We start from the raw sequence: 22,779 nt of genomic DNA, 5'->3' as shown, positions 1-22,779 counted from the left end.
CTAATGAATAGACATGCCTTGTCCATTCATTAACATGTCCCTTAATGATGCCCATTCATTACCTTTTAAACCAATAGTTATCAGTGGTTATCAATTAACATATAAAGGCAAACTCCAATCAATCAATATCATGATCAATGGCAATCATAAGAAGATTTAATCAGACTCAGTCCAATGATTATAAATACACATCCGATACTCATAATTGGCAGTATTAAGTGCTTAACAAGATTGATCAATGTACAGATTGATTATACTTGGAATGAATGATAATATCAATCTGGTTATCGATAATTATTTTAATTCACAAGTATAATCAATATAATGGTAGCAAATTAAATATTTAAATATGTATGTATATGTATCAGTATACAAAATGTGTATTGATATATATACATAAATTATATCACTCTATTGACAATTATTATCCATAATCATCTGACCAAAGCTATCATTTTCAACACTCCTTAGCTACGGAAGATAAAAGGTCAATCCAAGTAAATCACATTAAATCCATTTGTTGTGAAAAAGTCTACCACCTTACTCGTGATATCAAGAGGTATGATGTTTAAGAATATCAAGTCATGTGACATTCTTCATAACTCAAAATTTATATAATGATATGTGTACTGACATGAAGTCTCATGATCTCTATCATAATAAATCATGGTATATCCATGGATACAATATCCACCATGATTATCTCTTATAGATCATTATGATCATCAAATGATATCAAGTCTCGTGATATTCATCAAAATGTCCAAGAGATATTAACTATAATGATATGTCTACGAATATCAAGTCACGTGATATCCATCATGATAGTAAAGCAAATCATTGTAAAGTTGTCACCTTACAATGTTAAATAGAAGTGTTGATTATCTAAAAAGACATCACCTTTCAATAATGTTCACAGAGTCCCATAAAGTCATGGAGTCACACACATGATGACAAAAGAGTTTACACATTAAACATCTTTTATATATTAGTACAAATAAATAATAATTTTGAGACTCAATCTCAAATTCGGCTTACATTTTCAACTATACCAACTTTATTTGGAAAGTGTTTTGACTTATCCTGGATAGAGGCTTGGTGAGAATGGCTGTTGTCTGATCACTTGTACTAATATACTTCAACTAAATCTCATTCCTTTCTAGCATGTCTCTAACATAGTGACACAAAATCTCAATGTGCTTTGATCTTTAATGGAATAGTAGATTCTCTAAAAGCTTGATACAACTCTGATTATCATAGTGGATAATCGTATGATTCAGGGGATCACCAAATAATCCCACAAGTAGTTTCTTGAGCCATACTGCTTCTCTTGCTCCCATAGAGGTTGCAATGTATTCAACTTCTATAGAGCTTTGAGCAATTGATTATTGTTTCCCGTTGATCCATGAGATCATTGTCGATCCTAAATTGAAGCAACATCTTGATGTGCTTTTGCTATTAGTTACACTTCCTGTCCAATCCAAATCAAAGTATCCATGTAGATCTAGGTCTCTATTTTTATATTTAAGACCATATGCAATTGTACCTCGGAGGTTTCTCAGAATAAGCTTTGCAAAAACAAGATGTATCTCCTTTGGTTTAGACATAAGCTGGCTTAGAGCATTCACTACATAACATATATCTGGTCTTGCTGATCAAATACATCGGTGATCCAATAATCCATCTGTAGAGAGAGGGATCTACAAATTCTGATTTTGTTGTTGCTTCCTTCAATTTGTGCAAAGTAGTTTCCATGGGTGTAGACATGGGTCTACAATCCAACATTCCAAACCTCTTCAGAATGTCAATAGTGTACTTTTCTTGATTAAGCGTGATGCCATTTGATTATTGCCAAACTTTTAATCCAAGAAAGTAATGCAAAATGCCCAAATCCTTCATGTCAAATTCTGAATCTAGATCTCCCTTACACTGAGAGATTAGGTGATCTTCTCCTGTGATTAGCAGGTCATCAACATATAAAATAAGTATTACTATTAACATATCACCAATAATCACCTTCAAGTAGAGGCTTGAATCTACATCATTCTTGGAAAACCCTAGTCCAACGAGATTGTGATCAATCCTCTCATACTAGGCTCTGGGGGCTTGCTTAAGTCCGTATAAAACCTTTCTTAATTTGCATACATATGATTCAGCATAATGTATGAGAAAGACTTCAGTTTTCTCTAAATAGACTTCTTATTTTGTCCCACTCATAAATGCAATCTTCACATCCATTTGATGGATCTTCCATCATTTAGTGTAATAACCCTTGGTTTTCCTCTGCAAAACTTAATGAACAAATTCCTCTTTTCCTTTGTTTTATTTCTTAAAACTATATTTCAGAATATAAGTTAACAACAGAGAACTGTATGATCATGAAAGACAACTCCAATATTACACTGGATTTTACTTTTTTTAAAAGAAATCAAATATCCCTAGACAAACTTCTATTCAAAATCTACAATGCCAAAATGAACCTAATTGATGTTTGTGAATGCAGGAAATGCCAATCAGCAAAGAATGTCCAAACGCATCTACAAGGCATCCAACGTTTAGCAGCAGCCACCTCTCAATTCCTAATGCCAGCAAAACTCCCCAAGTCCAATGCTATATTGGATGAATTCCAGCCCCAAAAATAACGTTAGCAGAGGTAATTGACGTTTGCTGTCAATTAAAATGCTCTAGCTTCCTCACATGACTCCCAGGTGTATACTTGGCCTTGCTAGCCGTAATTCAATCAGCAAAATTCAGAACTCCACACGTTTTCCAGAATATACTTCAGCTATCACAAACCACTAAATCAAACACACATCAATTGCCAAACAATAATAATTGATTAATCTCTAGGAAGTACGTCTCCTTAGCCATAGTGAACGCAGTAGGAGAAATACAACAAATCCACTATACTTCAGCAGTGGAATAAAACACTTCTTAGATACAGTAATGAACAGTAGAGAAGTTAGGCAATCTTAGCTATACCTTAACAGCTAAATTGCAAGTGCAATTATCAGAATTTCCAACCCTTATACATTAACACAGGCATACAGTTAAGAACCCAAAAAGAAGCCACAAAGGCATAAAATCAAATATATAATCAAGCATGCTTTTTCCTAATTAAATGAGCTCTTATTTATAAGCTTTCATTGGCCAAAGTTTCCCTAAAACTCCACTTCAGAAATTGTGGAAGTTTCCTCAAAAAACTCAACACTTAGAAACTTTCCAACTTGCTTTTAAGAAATATCTCTTAAAGTCATTATTATAATAATATAAACATTATTATAATAATGCAATTCAATGATTAATAACTAAATAAGAACTCATGCAATTTATTACTTTATTAACTACAGGTGACGACCAACTATTGAAGCCACCCACTGCACTGCCAAAAATAGGAACTACCGAAAATAGACTTACTAAAAATAGCAAGTCCGCAACTAAGACCCCTAAAACACCTTGTCAGCTCACGAGGGTCGCTATGATGAGCTAACTCCATCAACTGTGTAGACCTGCCAAAATTGGGGACATTACAATCCTCCCTCCTCAAGATTGCTTGTCCTCAAGCAATCTAGTATCCTACAAAAACCTCCACCGTGATCCCATAAAAAACAAGTAATGTGCGTGTCCTCACTAGACCAACATAATGCCAAAACCATCAATAGAAGCAATAGCATGACTTGCAACACAGCACCAAGTACTTGTGCGGGTGATGTAAAGGTTGGAACATCACTAACATACCAATCCTTAGGAGATCTCAACACACTCCTTCATTATGCCTACCCAATCATCTTGCAGACGATCCAACTTAGGTTCAAACTAACTTTGTACCTGGTGCAAGTCTTGAACATGTGAGCCAAACTATAAATACTCATCACAATATAAACCCTATGATCAATATGATCATCTTCATCGACATCCTCATGCTTTTGTGATGACTCATCCTCAATCACATCAGTGTAAACCCACATACCACGATTTGTTGTTCCCTTTGGCCTCAACGTACAAGTATGACCTTTAGAGAAAGGCCCTTTGCACCAAAAGAAAAGTTGACGCCTCAAATCTTCTCTAGAAGTGTCATCAGATCTCCCCACTGACTTGCCCTTATCCTCAACAATTGGTGGGAACTCCTCATCATCAAGCAGAAGAGTAGAAGATTTTGAAGCAACCTTACTTCGAGAAGAGGACTACAAGTCACGCGCCTTCCTCATCGCTAACTATAGAGAAAATGGATCCAATGACTTCACCCATCCACAGAGTGGCTTAGTCAATCCCTCCATAAATAACATAACTCGTCTACGCTTCGAGATATCATAAACCATGATTGAAAGCCTCTTGAACTCATTGATATAACTCTCCAATCCACCAGACTATTTCAGCTGAGCCAACTTACAGAAGTACACCTCCGGATCTTTCCTATCAAATCTCTCAATTAGGCGATCCACAAACTCTTGATAGGAAGTGATCGGATCATGTCGCAAAGAAACTAACCCATGGTACCACCAGTCATGGGCAGCACCATCCAGATGCAACACTCCAAATCTAATAGCATCCACCTCTGACATAGGACGCAAAGCCAAATATGTGTGGAGCATATGAATCCAAGCTTGAGCTGTAACTCTCCCAGTGCCATCAAAGTGCTCCAACGTCATCTTATTGGCAACTTGTTGTAACTCAATCTGTCGAGGTCGTTGTCTCTCAAGTGTCGACCTTGCTCTGGAATGCTCCCGTTTTTGAGTTAGGAACCAATCAAAATTCAAATGATCTCCAATAGCTTGTGGTAAAGCATCCCACTCTGTAAAGTGCGCTAGCATGTCATCAACAAAAGGAGCGGCCTAAGACTCAATACTAACCACATCCACCTCAGGTCTCAAAAACATGGGCCTCTGCGGCCTATCATGAGTGCTAGTATGTATGTTAGCTCTATTAGCTAATCCACCACGATCCTCAACTCTAACTCGATTTACATCTCTGTACCTATCACCATCTCGAATTCTATCCTTAACTCGAGATCTATGAGGACCAACAGAAACATCCCGAACTCTCTCCCTATTGTGTCCTCGAGGAAGTGCTATCTGTTGCAAAGTATTAGACAATGCTACAGTACACTTGTCATTTGTTGTTGTCCAGCTACTAGGTTCCTAAATGTTTGCATAGCCTCTTTGTCAACATCAGCATCTCTAACTTCAGACCCGCCTAAATTGCCTGGACTACCAACAGAACCAAATTGTATCTCAGGTTCACCTTCCCTAAGTGGAGAAGTATGTCCTCTTCAGTTGTAGTGTACACCTGGCACAAACCTCCTATCATCAGCCATGATAGAAATATCAAATCAAATACTAACTACACTTCAAACCAAGCACTGACCAAACTGGGCCCAATTCCTATAGGCTGGCAGGAAACGGCTCTAACACCACTATAATAACCCTTGCTTTTCCTCTGCAAAACTTAATGAACAAATTCCTCTTTTCCTTTATTTTATTTCTTAAAACTACATTTTAGAATATAAGTCAACAACAAAGAACTCTATGATCATGAAAGACAACTCCAATATTACACTGGATTTTACTTTTTTTTAAAGAAATCAAATGTCTCTGAACAAACTTCTATTCAAAATCTACAATGCCAAAATGAACTTGATTTCCGTTTCTGAATGCAGGAAACGCCAATCAGCAAATAATGTCCAAACGCATCTATATGGCATCCAATGTTTAGTAGCAGCCACCTCTCAATTCCTAATGCCAACAAAACTCCCCACATCCAATGCTATATTGGATGAATTCTGGCCCCAACAATAATGTCAGCAGAGGTAATTGACGTTGGCTGTCAATTAAAATGCTCTAGCTTCCTCACGTGACTCCCAGGTGTATACTTGGCCTTGCTAGCCATAATTCAATCAGCAAAATTCAGAACTCCACACGTTTTCCATAATATACTTCAGCTATCACAAACCATTGAATCGAACACACCTCAATTGCCAAATAGTAACAATTGATTAATCTCCAGGAAGTACGTTTCCTTAGCCATATTGAACACAGTTGGAGAAATACGAAAAATTCACCATACTTCAGCAGTGGAATAAAACATTTCTCAGATACAGTGATGAATAGTAGAGAAGTTAGGCAATCTTAGCTATACCTTAGTAGCTAAATTGCAAGTGCAATTATCAGAATTTCCAACCCTTATACATTCGCAAGGGCATATAGTTAAGAACCCAGGAAGAAGCCACAAAGGCACAAAATCAGCTATATAATCAAGCATGCTTTTTTATTCAATGAAAATGAGCTCTTATTAATAAGCTTTTGTTGGCCAAAGTTTCCCTAAAACTCCACTTTAGAAATTGTGGAAGTTTCCCCAAAAAACTCAACACTTAGAAACTTTCCAACTTGCTTTTAAGAAATATCTCTTAAAGTCATTATTATAATAATACAATTCAATGATTAATAACTAAATAAGAACTCATGCAATTTATTGCTTTATTAATTGCAGGCGACGACCAATTGCTAAAGCCACTCACTGCATTGCCAAAAATAGCAATTGTCGAAAGTAGAGTTACTAAAAATAGCAAGTCCACAACTGAGACCCCCAAAACACCCTATCAGCTCATGATGGTCACTATGATGAGCTAACTCCATCAATTGTGTAGAGTTGCCAAAATCGAGGACATTACATTTAGTGTCACGATAGCTATCATTGCTTCGACTGAGGTGTAACGAGCAACAACTGCAAAGGTCTCTTCATAATCAACACCTTTCTACGAGAAACCTTTGGCAATAAACTGGGCTTTATGTTTCTCAATACTGTCATCTGTAGCATATTTGATTTGGAGAAGCCATTTTGAAGAAACAATAGGTTTCCCCTTTTGGTCTTGGGTCTATGTCCCACACATCATTCTTTATAATGGATTGATACTCTTCTAACGTTGCATCTTTCCATACTTAATAGTTAAGGGCTTCTTCAACATAGTAAAGTTCTGATTTTATGATCTTACTCAAGGCAACATAACTAAAGAATTTGTGGTGTCTCTTAGTTTCTTTAAAAGTTCCTTTGGGTTCGCATAGTTTTCAACTTCCCGAATCATCTTTTTGGCCCAAAGTGGTCTCTTTTTGTTCTTGTTAGGTTCATTTATTGGAATAGTCTGATTTTCATTTATAGTTTCTTGGGGACATTTATAGTTTCTTCAGGAGACTCCCTCTGAACCTCAAGAGTATGATCCTTGATATCTTTAGGAGAATCTTGAATTTTTTTCTCATGAGAGCTCTTGGATCACTTGAAATCAATGTCTTCCTCAAAGATGACATTTTTGCTAAGTTTAATCAATTTTGGTCCAGGTATGTATATTCTCTAGGCTTTAGATATTTCATTGTAGCCCACAAATATACCTTTCTTGCTTGTGGGTTCTAACTTAGACCTCTTTTCTTTAGGCACATGAATGTAGATAGGACAACCAAAGATCCTTAGATGACTTATGTGAGGTTTGACATTGATGAATGCTTCTTCAGAAGTTTTGTTATCTAGGATTGCATGAGGACCTCTATTTTGAATGTACATAGCTATCCCAGAGGTTTTAGCCCAAAATAAAGTTTCTATGTTGTGGTCGTACAACATGGCTCTAACAGCTTCTACATTGGTCTTATTCTTTCTTTCAACAACTCCATTTTGTTGTGGATTATAAGGATTAGTAAACTCCCTCTTAATCCCAACATTCACACAAAATTCATTAAAAGTTTCCGAAGTGAATTCCCTCTCGTTATCTGTTCTCAGTGTTTTGATTTTCTTCTTGGACATGTTTTCTACAAGAGCTTTGTATTCCTTGAACTTTTTAAAGATTTCCTAGGACTCTTTACATTTAAGAAAGTTTGTCCAGGTCTTTCTAGTTTCTAGAGAAATCATCTACAATTTATATAGTATAAGAATCCTCTCATGAAGGATACACACATGGGTTCACATAAGTCAGAATGAACTAATTCTAGTACATTTGGTTTTACTACTACTATTTTGAAAAGTCCCCTTTGTATTCTTTCCTAGAGGACAACCTTTGCATGCTCCTTCATGGGATTGATTTACTTTGGGAAACCCACTCACCATTTTCTCTATTGAAGGTAGAGTGCTAAAATAAAGATGTCCTATTCTTCTATGCTAGATTTCATTTAGGTTAGAAGACTCGTGGATTAGGCTTGATTTGAATTAGTGCAATGTTTGTAAAGACATCCTTGTCTTATTCCTATAGTATGCTCTTTCTTTATAGTGGAGTTCTTTGGCCATGCAAGAACTTTTCCATCCATAAAGGTTACTCTATACCCTTTTTCTTCAAGCACAGAAATGGAGACTAGGTTTCTTTTAATCCCTGCTACAAACAATACTCTAGTGAGTTGAAAGGATATGCCTGATTTTAAATTGATGTTGTAGGTTCCAATCCCCTTTACTAGATAGTCTGAATCATCCGCAATAGTGACTTCTTCATCAAATTCTTCTACCATAGTGTCTGGATGTTCTCTGAATCCTACAATATATTGTGAGGATACACTATCAATAACCTAGGTGTTGAGTTTATTTGAAACTTGGCTTGATAAGGCCAAATAGGAACATGTTTCTCTAAATCATTTTCTATATTGGCTTTTCCAACTTCATCAAAAGTGGCTTGTTGTTTTGTTCTATTAGGGCACTTATCCATATTAACCACATCTGAAACATTGTATTTGAGATATATCCTTCCTCTCCTTGCAAGAGCCTTTTCCATATGTACTTTTCTTCCTTTTGAAACTCTTCTTCTTTCCTTTCTTGTGAGAGTTGGTGTTTAATATATGGATATCTTCATTTATAACATTTTGATTGTTTCCTCTGGTGATCAGTTTGGATTCTTCTTGTAAGCAATCCGTTTTCAACCTATCAAATTTAGGAAATTTTGAACGTGCACATATTCTCTAAATAAATGATTCCCATGGTGTTGGGAGACATCTAGAGCTATTAGTGTTAACTCTTTACTATCAATCTGATTACCAACTATTGAAAGTTGATCTCTCAATTCAGTGGTCCTCATAAAATATGCTATGACTGATTCTCCCTTATTCATTTTCACATGGTGAAGTTGTCTTTTCAATACGAGGACTACTAGTTTTGTTTATCTCATATGTATTTTCACGAGATTTGAACATTTGATATGCAGTATCACATTTTGATAGAATAGGAACTATATGGTCCTTAACTGCATCCACAATAATTTTCATAGCCTTTTCATTGTTCTTGATCCATTGAGTTTTCTCAGGATCATTCTTTTGTTTATACGTGTTTTCTTTCACAAATGATTCTAATTCGTTTTATTTCAATATCATCACAACTCTAAGTTTCCATTATACGAAGCTGGTTGCTCATTCAAGACGATACGCAAATCTGATCGACATTATGAACAATGGAATGTGATTATTCTTTCAAGAGAGAATTTGTATTTTGAGTAATCTGAACTCTCAAATATAATCGGATCTTCCTTAGCAAGGCTTTGATACTATGTTAAAGTTGACTAGATTTATTGCAGATTAGATTATGTATGTCTTTTCAAATTTCCCTGAACAATAATTTTACTAACATTGTTCTGAATGAAGAGTTCTGATTATTGTATTTTACAAAGCTGAATATGAGTATTTGAAAGTAATAGAACTCCAAGAGGCTTGCACTTATAGATTGATGTACTTGCCTCTAAGTCCGATCGGACTAGATATAAATATAAATTGTAACCAAGGTAAGGGGCATGCTAATGAACAGACATGCTTCCTCATAAGTGGAGACATGTCTGTTCATTAACATGTCCCTTAATGATGTCCATTCATTACCTTAATTAAACCAATAGATATCAGTGGTTATCAAATAACATATAAAGGAAGCCTCCAATCAATCGATACCATGATCGACAAAAATCATAAGCAGATTTAATCAGACTCGGGTCTGATGAATTTAATTGCACACCTGATACTCATTCGGCAGTATTAATTACTTACCAAGATCGATCAATATACAGATGAATTATACTTGGAAGGAATGATAATTTTGATCTGGTTATGGATAATAATTTAATTCACAAGTAAAATCAATATAACAAGAGCTCTGGGAGAGCTTGAGTCCCTGCCTTGTGCAAGGATTAGAAGATAAAAATGTAAAAGATAGTTTTATGTGACATTAGGTTATAGGAAAAAGCATAAATATAAGAATGTCATGTTTTTAAAGTAGTAATATTAAATTATATAAAGATTATATTTATTAAAAGCATAGCCCTTATACATATAATTGCTACAAAGTGAAATTGGCATTTCGAGTACATGAGTAATGCAAACTGAAAAAATAGAACTCAACAGCATGACAATCAACAACTAGGACTTATCTGTGGTTGCTAAAACTGTAAATGTTCTCCTTCAAAGGACTAATGTATCCAAACCTTTCGTAATGTTTATGACTAAATCTACAACACATTACCCTCTCAAAATATTTTAATTGCTTTTAAAAAATTATTTAATCAATCTTGTATACATTTTCAATATTTTATAATAATATTAAATATGAAAGAATCTTTTTTAGAAAATCTTTGAAGAAAAATGAAGAAATTGTTTCTTTTGAAAAAATAAATAAATAGATTTATAAAAAATTTACAACTTAATTTATAGGGAGAAGAAAAATATATGTAGAAAACATGAAAGTTCTATCATAAGATAGTAATTTAACTATTTGATATAAACATATCTTTAAAAGAAAACTCAACTATTGTCTTCCAGAAAGTCAAATTGTTTTTTAACATCATTATATAAATTTCATCAATGACTTTTTTTTAAATGTATTTATTTAACATTTAATTAAAATATAGATTGAAAAAGTACTCATGCATAATTCAATTAACTATTCAAATGCATTATCTATAAATAGCAATACAAATAAAACTATAAGTGAAACTTAGTAGACAGATATAGTACTTTAACTATGTATCAAGTAGAAAAATAAATAATAATAGTATAATTTATTGGAATTTCCTATCATTGCATTTATACATGGAGAAGCACAATCTTCGAAGTCAAGTTGGAAGAACACAATGCGTGAATGGTCTCCAGATAAGCTCGAACAACTCGGGTGGATAGTTGTCTTTAGCGTTGGACTTTTCTAGATTTGATTTGACAGGTTGCAAAACAATGTTCTACGTGGCGATCACATTTGCACCCTTTCTGGAAGTTTCTTGTTGATTTCAGTCTACTCTCATAGCAGTTTGAGAGAACTGGCGGAGGTTTTGTAAACATTTTGGGGACCTAGTGGAGATGGACAAAATGTGTTGGGGGTTATGGTTTGTACATTGATTCTGCAAGTTCCAAGGAGAGTAGTAGGATTAGTATTAATGGCAGTTTTGCAAGGACTGAGGTTGGGGTCTTTGAATTTTTGGTGAAGGCAGTGGTGGTGTTTGTAGTCTGAGATTTCAAGCTCATGCCTGCCGTGGTTGAATTTGCAGTCAATTTTGACAATTGCTTGGAGAATTTGAGAAAATAGGTGTACAAATTGGAAGAAGACTTATTGATTGAGGATTCTGAATTATCATTTGGGGCGAAGTCTTCTCAAACAGTTCAATCCCTCGTCCACCAAATCCATCAACACATATGCAAAAGGGTTTTTGTGCAATTAAGGGCTTGTTTTTATATTTAACTTAATTTGAATAGTTTTCCTTCTTGAATCCTTTTGCAACCATGGAAAATGCAGTTCAAAATTTGAGGTTGATTTTGATGTGTTTCAGAAAGAGAGACTGCATTCTACTAAGCAAAGAGTTTCCTCTGAAAAGAATTTAGAAACAACATTGAATTGAAAGGAATGAAGAGAATGGGCAGAGGGTTATAGGCTAGGGTATGCATTTTTTGGGGGGATTGGAGCCACATAGTGCTGCTCAAATGCAAGAAGGGTTACAGTGTTCTTAGCGCCCAATTGATGGTGAATGCACCCAGTTCCAGTTTGTGATTTCAAGGGGTGTACATGTTATTTTCTGCACAGATTTGCTTTCAAACCTGGATAAGCATGACATTATCGCGTGTAAGAGAAGGGAAGTTTGCTGAGCATGGATCGCACCTCTAATCTGGAAGAACTTTCTAGAAATTATTTTTAACAAACTTTTGTGGAAAGAAAACATTTTTTACCCTTGGTAAAATTGATATTAGCCAATCAGGTAATAGGAATTGTTGTTTAAAAATAAATTAAAAAATAAACTTGGTTTTCAACTTTAGAAAATGAAAAGTTTTGGTTCAAAATATTAATTGTGACCATCACCGGAAACATAAGTTCCCTGCCTATGTATAGGTAGGGACTAATAATAGTAGATTAAATATTTAAATATGTATGTATATGTATCAATATACAAAATGTATATTGATATATACACATGCATATAATTATATCATTTTGTTGATAATTATTATCCATAATCATCTGACTGAAGCTATCATTTTCAACACCTGTAATTAATTTGGTGACCACAATGGATATGATTGAACAATTTTGAGAAAGAGTGGATTTAATGGGATTTTTTATTACTTGTTTTGGCAGCTAATGAAGGTTGAAAGTCTTTATTATCATTGAAAAAGGGTGGCTGGATGGAAATTTAATCATGATAGTCTAGGTGAAAGAGAGTATATAACCTAGAAGATGTATTTTGTCACTGTTGTAGATAGTAGGATTCATGACATAGTTGGCAACTAACTCATAGAAGTGTAGTGGTAAAAGGAACAAATTGAGAACATGTACAAAGAAATAAGTGGTGGAATTATCAGAAGTAGAGATTGTGAATGTGGGTGGGCTTTTGTCCAAATTTGTGAGGTATATTTCAAATGAAATCTTGAAAACTTTGTTTGTGTAACTAGATGTTGAGGATGTGGGCTTTTGCCAAGTAAATGTATGGGGAACCCTGTGTGAATATGCACAAGGCCATGGACGGCCTATTTTTTGACCCTAGATAATCTATTGGTCACGACAGTATCTTTGATGTTGCCCAATCTTGAAATTGTGGGACAATACTTTTTATAGCCACCAAAGCATCATTGTCACATGAAAATATCCATGAAGTTGTGGAGCAGGGTGAGAAAAATTTGTACTCTTGCATGGAGCATGTGGATTTGACCATGGAGAACCGAGTAAGTTGGTCCATAACTTAGAAGAATTTACCTCGATTTTATATTAGAAATTATCTTTTTCTGCATGGGTCAAGGAGATAAAATATTTTGAGGAGGATTTGGATGATTCCCTTGTGGAGGTGGATAAGCAATTATTTATCAATGGCTATACACAAAAAAAGTGTGTTATGGGGGTGGGTGGCATGGGGTTGAAGCCAAGGCGGCAAGGTGATGGAAATGTGGGTAGGGCTGTATATTTTGTGGTCCGATTGACTATTTTTCTCCCCTACCCACTATCTGTAATGTCCCCTCTCCAATAGAAATTAATAATTAATAAATTAATAATTGAACCATTTTACTAATAAATTAAAATATAATTTATTACTAAAATAATAATATAAACAATATTGATATTGATCACTTTGTACTATTAATAAAATAAATAATAATAACAAAACATTAATATTATTAACATAAACAATCAAGAATAAATGTATTATTAATATGATTTTAATAATCACACACATATATGAAATGATATATTATCCATACAAAATAATGTTAATATTAGCATTCATATCAATAGTGGGAAGTGATATCATATACATATAATATAATTAGAAAGATTTATTTTTTAACAAATGCCATTAAAAGGAAATCATTGTCGACCATGAAGTGATGTGACCATTTAGTTGCTCCTCCCCACAATACAAGACAAAGTACGGGAGAACCAAACAAAGCATGAGAAATGACAATATTGATTTGAAGAATCCAAGGAAGAAGAACCAGCAAATGGGAGTAATAGCAATTTCCAGTTCGGGCCATTTCACATCATAATCTGAAGGGAATGATTGATCACAAACAATGATGTAAATAAATAATGAACAAGTGAGATTGGTGGCTAGAATCCCATCAAATAGTAAGGTAAGATAAGTTAAACTTATTAATGTCCAACATGAGACCACAAATGGATCTAAGGGATTGAAGAGTACAATAGACAAAGGAAGGAATATTGTTTGGTTGTTGATTACATGTTAAAATTTAATGATCAGATTATATATATATATATATATATATATATATATATATATATATATATATATATATGTATGTATGTATGTATGTATGTATGTATGTATGTATGTATGTATGTATGTATGTATGAATTTTGAATTTAATAATTTTAATAAGCAAGTTTTGATTTGCAGATTTTATTGCAATTTGTATTGCAAACTGTGATATATAATATAAAATGTTTTGTTTTGCCTGCAGATGACAAAATACTTTGAAGACTTAATTCAATTTTGTGTTCATTATATTTTCCATCTCAAGTCTTCACAATATATATAATAATGTGGAGTCATACTCCATGATGGATCATGACTCCACGATGGAGTTGTGACCCATCGTGAACATGACTTCATAGTGAAACAAAAATTGCAGTTGCTGCCAACATTAACCGACACAAGCACTATTTGATCATTCCACTTTGATTATTGGCATTCGATTGGTCAACAAAGTAATATATATGAGATTTTAAATAATGATGGTTTTATATATATCATTATAATATCTCTTCTATTATTATTATATTAATTTCTCCATAATAACATAGGTAATGATATTTAGATTTCTTCATATTAAATATATTTAAGTATATTTAAGTATATATATTATAGCTCATATATAATAAATATAAATATATTTTTATTAAATAGTTTTGTCTTACAGAGCTTTATCCGATTGAAGCTCCATTAAGACCGGGACAAATAAGCTCATGCTACCATCAACTACAACGAATTTTTTGTTACCATTTGTTTTAACTCCAATTACTTGATTCACAAGAGTACAGGAGTTTGCAACAAGAGATCTCGCAGGCTTAATTATGAGAGTAAGATTTCCGTATAACACTGACTCTCTTACTATATCAATGAGATCCATGGGGGTAGGAAGAACTACACCTGTATAATCAATTCCTAAACCTCCTAAATATTTAGGTATTTTATCTCAAAACCTTGACTTCATGTTTCATCACTAAATTGAATCATTAAAACTGTAGCATCTCTAAATATGCCCACCTTTGACATTGATGATAGTGAAACATCAAATCTTTTTGACATTGCTGATACTATTTGCATCATAATATCCCTGTCATGCATCAATTCAATAAATGGAGGCCTCAAAATTTTTGAGGCTCCATCACCTACCATCTCAATACATAACTATACAAAAGAGATTGAATAAAATTATATTGAAGAGACTCGTTCTTGGGCTCTAGAAATAAATGATACCTATTGTTGTTTACATTGGATATTTGTTGCATTATTGCAGACGTCCCATTTATATAGCTTCCTAAAATAAGAATACCATTACTATACACATATATATCACCTTAATACACTCGTGGAAACTAAGAAGTGTGTATAAGATATAGATCAAAAGGAGTCCTTCGCAATTTGAGTTAAATATAAATCCTAAGAAATTATGTACAAGGACATTACATAAGGTCTATCATAGCAACATCAAGATAGTGCAAATTAGTAGCTGTAGCCTTTAGTCCCAACAGGGGACATTACACTATCTTATTACACATGTATTTAGACTTTTTGTCCATGACACCTTGCCCATATCAAAGAAATTGAACCTGTGAACTATTTGAATGAAATTAAATTATTGATTCTGGTGATATATTTCAGGATGGGTAAATAATTTCATGGAGGTTCTGATGCACCATTAGCAAAAGTGAGTGCTTTGACTCTTTTTTCTGTTCTTGGGTGCCTAACCCAAGTAATAAAAGAAATATAATGAGCTAGAGTATCAGTTATCATTACTAATCAGCATGCATGAAAAAATGTTGAATTAGCCTAATATAAATATTTATCCGGACTACATAAAAAGAATCCAAAACATTATTTGAAGTATCAAAAAGGTACAATGAGGGAGACAATAGCTGCAGAAATGAATGAGACTTCCACTTAAGTCACCATTCAGGCTATAAATTGAACAAACTATAGCATCTTTTAGCTTTTTCTTTACTTTTCTTTTTTCTAACATTGTGTTCAAATTTTAAAAATGGTTTCTAATATTCTACAATGTAGGAATTTACAAGAATACATTGATTACTTTCTATATGCTTCAGTTTTTATCTATTGTGGACTTCTGTGAGGAAAATGATGTAATTTGTCATCTACAATATAAAACAGTGTTTCTTGAAACGTATAAATCTTGAAACGTATAAAGCTTGAACAAGATAATCTTAAGATACAGTGAGTGAGAAAATAACTGCTGAAATAAATGGGCCTCACACTTAGAAACTACTACTTAGGATATAAATTCGGCAACCTATATCATTTTTATTGCCTTTTTCCAGTATTAATTTTGTTTCATTTTATTAGTTCAAAATTTTAACACATTTTCTCAGAATATAGAAATTTAAAAGAACATATATGCAACTTTCGATTTGCTTTAGTTTATATCTATTTTGTACTTTCAATGAGGAAAATGATGCTATTATCCACTAAACTAAAACTGTGGTTCTTGAAACTTGTGAAGCTAAAACAAGACAATCTCAAGACAAATGTTGAACTAGAGCTTTTTGTTCTTACTGCAAAGCAACCGGCCTTTTATCAACTTCGATCAGTTGAGCAACTTGGATATATTGTTGTACTTATGACACGGTAATTGAGTACATGTGTTTCTCCCTTGTGTGTTCCAAAGTTTTATGGGGAATATTATTTCTACACAGTTATTAGTTTATACATAATCGTGATTTAACTTTTTTTAGCGAGCAATTCAGTTTTTCACAGAACTATATATTCTTATTATGCACTTTTGATGCAGAAATGATTCTGGAATTCGAGGAGCGCAGTTCATTATTCAATCCACAATGAAGGTATTGCCTGTGACATCAATGATTTGGGGTGTCTGAGTCATAAACTTTATGTTTTAAATGATTTGAATACTTTTTCTAGAATATATTTTATTTCCATATCTTAATGTTCAAATGTCCGCCATGATTATATCCCCACCTTTAGGACCCTGCACAGCTGGACATTAGAGTGGAGGCATTTCTTAAGATGTTTGAAAGCAAACTTCATGCAATGTCAGATGATGAGTTTAAGGTAAAGCTCTTCAAAACTGGAAATATAATCATGTTGACGTAAGGGATCATCATTCGTGTACTTCAAAAGAACTTGAAAATGGCATTTTATTTTATTAATTTGGAATTTTCTTGAATGGCTTTATACCGTTAAGTTGGATCGGTGTGGATTCTGGAGAAATGTTAGAAGAGAAATATGTGAAAGCAAGCATTAAATGTGTCATTGGCTGCCATGCATTTGTCTTGATAAATTTATGTTACCAGGTCATGTTAATGCAATAAGTTATATTCAGATATTTGACATGTCAATGGACCTTTTCTATGGTAAGTTTACCAACCAAATAAGTTATATTCAAATATTTGACATGTCAATGGACCTTTTCTATGGTAAGTTTACCAACCAAATGCATCAGTCTGCATGCATTTGACCATGAACGTGAAACTTGTTTATTCAGGTCCTTATTCTATAGAATGTAATAGAAATGGTTTACATATTAGTTGTAATGCTATGTAATCCATCTCTTCAGTGCATTTATTAGGACAACAGTTTTGTTGGAACCAAAATTCAAGAACTATCAAGAAAATGGTGTTTATGGTATTATTATTCTTAGATGTCTAGTAGCTGAAGTTGCTGCTATTATTTATGCTTAAAAATCAGCTTTATTCTTCTTTACTAAGTTGCCAGTTTGGGTTCAGGTTCAAAGAACCAATTCTCTAGTATGACAAAATTTTGAAATGGGATTTGGGTTCTGAAATATTTAAAAATGAAATGAACGGAAAACCAGAATGAGTATTGCATTGACAATGAACTCTTAAATGGAGTTTAGAGATGCTAATTATAGCATGAACAAAAAAGCAAGGTTGTCTTAATAAAGACAACATCTATATATAGAATTGAAAAAGAAAACTAAACAGAAAGCTTAAGTGACCATTAACTAAAACTAGCTAAATATAGTGAGATACTAAAAATATTAAAAATATTCTAATACCCTACCTTAATGGTCATTCTACCAATTACCCTACAGAAGACAATACATATCTTGTAGTCACAAATAGTTCAGAACATTATGCTATTGTTAATACCCTCCCTAGATTTGTAGAATGTCAAAATGACCAAGTGTAGCCAGAAAAAACAGAGAAGGTGGTCCCCTTCATTAGAATGACTTGCTAGTGTGAGAGTTGAGCTTGCCACAAACTCTTCCATTGACCCTCCCAGAATCAGCGAAGTTGCTAGCCAAAAATCATCACAAAAACATTCAACATGGTGTTGGAAAACTAAATTGTCCTTCCCGAGGAATAGAGACACTATAAGAACAACTATGAAAGCCTCCAAACTACTATAGATGGATAGGATACCCCAAAACAAACTATAAAATACCATGATTTGAAGACTACAAAGTATCATTTTTTAGAGAAAAACGGTAAAAAATTTGAAATAGCATCCCATGTGTACTTCTTGTATTATAGAAACCTTGGTTACCGAATTTGAGCATCCAAGTCCTGAACCGAATTTGAGTTCGTAAGGGGTTTGGATTCACGAACTGGTTCATGCCAAATTCATTCAGGGTCCAGATTTGACCTTGTATGAATCCGATAGGAATCCATCAAAAATCCACACAGACCCAAGAGAATTCAACACGAATGTGTCATGAACCCATGCATACCCAAGAGAATTCACAAAGCCACGTGAATCCCCGAAAACTCGCATGCTAATCTTGGAATGAGTACACATGAATCCATATATATATTTTTATATATAATGCATATACATATGTATGTATATATATACTCACGAAACCTTATGAATCATAATGGGAAAAAAATCCACGAATCTACGAATCGGATTCTCAAAACCAAATCCGGCCCCAAACCCGAATCGACAACTAAGACAAACCGAAAACAACTTTTGAGGAGAAAATTTGACAAAAAACAAACACACTATTATAGGGGAATATTTGATCAAGATTCAAAACCCAATAGAAGATGGAAAATATGGATTAAAGAATATAGAACTCCGTTTTTGAGGGAAATGGTAAAACCCAATTGAATTTTTGCAAGGGGAAAAATTATGAAAACCCATCAGATAATTTTTGAGGAAGAAAGTATTAAAACCCTCTCTTAATACGAGACAAAAATAATGAACTTCCACAACTTATGAAAATTGCATGGGGTTGTTAGGAACAAAAAACATGCTCTAAAAGCTATAAAAAATGTTCATAGGATAAGGAATGGCTGCAAAGGAAAAATGTTAAAAACAAAAAACTATCGTTTCTTACAAATTGCTTGTGTTGGATGTTGATCGATGAAGACTACCAACAAACGAACTAGGTGACAAAAAATGGAGCTTAAGGTTTTGTAAAATAAATGAGCGGTCTCTTCTGTGTAGGTGACACAGAAAAAAATGAAAAAGCATGGGGTGTACTGTGAAATTGCGGAGCTAAACTCTTATGCTAGCAAACAAAGGGCCAAATGTTGCCAAAAATAGAACTGCAAAAACCCACACCACTTTCTCTTTTGGCCAAAATATTTGATGACATGGTCCTGTAAAAATTGCAGATTTTTTTTTCAACAACTATCGGGCATTGTGGTTGAAATGATAGAAGCAATCTAATCTCAAGCTTTTTGGACAAGGACGATAGGGGACAAGGGGACAGGTTTCTAGGATGAGAAGTTTTTGTGACAAAATTGGGGATGTTGGGGGGTGGAGGGATGACAAAGGGGGCAGCTATATAAAATATAGGGAAATTCTAAAATATATTAGAAAAATTGCAAATATACATGACTTTCATATGAAAATATGGATAAAGCATGTTATTTAAACATCATAGAACCTTAGCATACAAGTTTACAACATTTCATTGTTTCAAAACAAAATATACATTCAAAATTTGAAATAAGAATTTATTGTCAATATCATACATGCATGTGTTAACAAAAAATATGTAAATAAGTTTTACGTACAAAACCAAAACACCCTATTGCTTAATTGCTGCCATATTGTTTCATTTTCAATATAAAAATCAAAATATATAAAAAGTAAACAAAACACATTGTTGTTCCTATTCCGATTCAGCCAACTCTACATCAAGATCAGAGTCATCTCTATCATAGCCTACAGGAAGAAGGCCATCATTATCTAATGGAACATTAACCAATTTTTGCGGTGTCTCATCCTCATCAACCTAGGCCACATTTTCAGGATCAATATCCCACCATAATGCTAGAGTCTTCTTATACTTTGTAGTCTGACGATCTTGAAGTCTAATAGCACAATGCAATGCCACTAGCTTCCTTGCTCATCTAGAGGTAAGTCTATTCCTCTTGAACGAGTGGATAAAGCCATATGCAAACCAATTCCTCTTTGTGACAAAGGAACTAGGAACCCGAAGGCGTGGGAAGCATCTTCAACTCTGTTGTATCTCTCCCATGCCATGTCCACCACCCAATAGGATCTTTTTGTGCAAATATGACTCTCCAATCTTGCATGTGGTTTACTCAAGTTTGGACCACGAAGGTTTGTGAAGTCAAGGAACTGTGCACAAAATATGGAAGCCTCCCGCTCTAAAAACATCTTCTCAATGGCTTTTGAGAAGCAATGTAATAGCTCTGGATCATCATACAGAGGCGCTCTTCCATCCAATTATGCATACCATTTCGGATTTAGAATGAAGTCTACCATATGAAGTAGGGTATTCATAATGTTTCAGCTCCACGCCACAATGAACCTAATATGCTCCTCATAAAACCCCAAAGTAGGATCCTTTATGCAACTGTTTATTTATCTTCCCCAACATACTGTCAAATATCTCATGTATCTCTCCAAGACTAGGAAAGTCTATATCAGCATATCTAATGCCATCTACAATAGTGGAGAGGACACTAGAAAGATATCTACAAAATCCAAACAAACAATTTCAGAGTATTATATAATCAGCATTAGAAATTTAAATATAATATAAAAATCAGCAATCTAAAGACTATTATATAATTTTGATTTTTAAATAAATCAGCAACTTACCTCATTGTGCCCCACCATCATCAAGGATCTTTAGCTTAACTGATTTTCCTTTAATAGTGCTTGAATTAGACCATCGACACCACTCTGGATTCACCACCATCAATTGTAGAGCCTTTGCACCTCAAGCATCCTCTCCCTCAAGATCTAGTATGTGGCATACCTATAGTAATAATATAAATATTCTGTATAATTAGAAAATCAAATCACATATAACAACATTTTAAATAATTTAAATTCAAATTCAAATGTGCATACCTTGTTTTAGCTAGTTTGAGGAACTCCTTTGAAAAGGACCTAAAAAGAGCAAGTGTTGTGTGGTGGTTGCAAATGAATATTCGAAGCTTCTTTTGCTTTAGACACCACTTGCTTCACCTAATCTATCTTGCCAATGTCTTTTAATGCATTGTTCAATGCATGAACATAACGGGTCCAAAAGATGTGCTTGTAAGCACCCCACACCATCAAACCAACTGATTTGCACACTTGCTAAGTCTATGATCACCTTTACAATATTATTACGCTCAATCTCCTCTATGGCATTTCTCAAAATGACGAACTAAAACTTTGGATCCTATGCTTCCTTGCACAATCTATAGCTTTTAGAAAATATGAACCGGTAAGAGATGTGACAATGATATTGATGAGCAATTAATGCCTAACATTCATCGACATATCCATCACAATAGAGCAGTCTGCCCTAACCCAAGTCTGTTTCATATCCTCAAACAACATACTAATCTTGGAATATTCATTGTCTAGGAGGGTTGCTTGTAGCTTAAAATCACTAGTGGGTACGAATGAGGGACCCATATTGGTACAGGGGCACCCACTAAAGCTATCAAAGACAAAAAAGATTTCACTTAGGGCCTTAAATAGAACCATGAATTACACTCAAAGTTATTTAGGAGTTTTTGGTTAGTTGTAAAGTCAAACAAACCCAAGTTGTAATGGCATTGCCATGTTGGTATATTTATAAGCCAACTTGGCCAAATGACCAAATAAGGGCATTTGATGCAATTTTGGTTTAGATTAGGTGTTTTGAGTCAATTTGTGGGTCTTAGTCAAGTAGGAACTTGATCTTCCCTATCGAGTTCCAAATGTTGTCATTTTGACAACTTTTCTTGAAAATGTTGCGACATGGAAGTCCAAGAGTCATTTTTCTTGGACAACCATGGGAAGTTAGGAGTCAAGTGTATTTAAGGTCTTAGAAGTTGATTAGAGTTGGGGGAGAGTCAATATGTGTGAGTTGTAATGGTTGTTGCAGATTTGATGAATGAAGAAGTGCAATTTACATACAAACTTGCTGTTACAATGGCTTGCACGTGCATGTACGAACTTGTCATAGCTTGAAACCAATTGGGACAAGTAGCCATATGTGTTAGCTGTCCTTTGAAACAAATTTGAAGTTTCTATGTGCCAAAATTTGTGAGAAAACTAAGATTTTGTACCAATAGGTCTAATTTTACACCAATTGGTAGGGTTTTGTTGGGTGGATATTCTGCAACTGAAAATTTATTCAAATCCAATTAAAAAATAGGTACACC

The 22,779-nt window shown here is 34.0% G+C and overlaps 1 protein-coding gene across 1 annotated transcript in view; it reads left to right on the top strand.

Moving 5' to 3' along the window:
• Positions 1 to 22,779, top strand: part of LOC149562341 (Insulinase (Peptidase family M16) family protein) — a 333,865-nt gene that overhangs the window by 291,551 nt on the left and 19,535 nt on the right. Inside the window, exons 22-24 of the mRNA XM_089825868.1 lie at positions 16,671 to 16,795; positions 16,959 to 17,010; positions 17,153 to 17,239. Coding sequence (XP_089681994.1) covers positions 16,671 to 16,795; positions 16,959 to 17,010; positions 17,153 to 17,239 — 264 coding nt within the window. The remainder of the gene's footprint in view (positions 1 to 16,670; positions 16,796 to 16,958; positions 17,011 to 17,152; positions 17,240 to 22,779) is intronic.

The sequence above is a fragment of the Cupressus sempervirens genome, chromosome 4, assembly GCF_028749045.1.
Source record: "Cupressus sempervirens isolate cs-2001-9-10 chromosome 4, ASM2874904v1, whole genome shotgun sequence".
NCBI lineage: Eukaryota > Viridiplantae > Streptophyta > Pinopsida > Cupressales > Cupressaceae > Cupressus > Cupressus sempervirens.
This window is presented reverse-complemented; position numbering and strand designations above follow the sequence as displayed.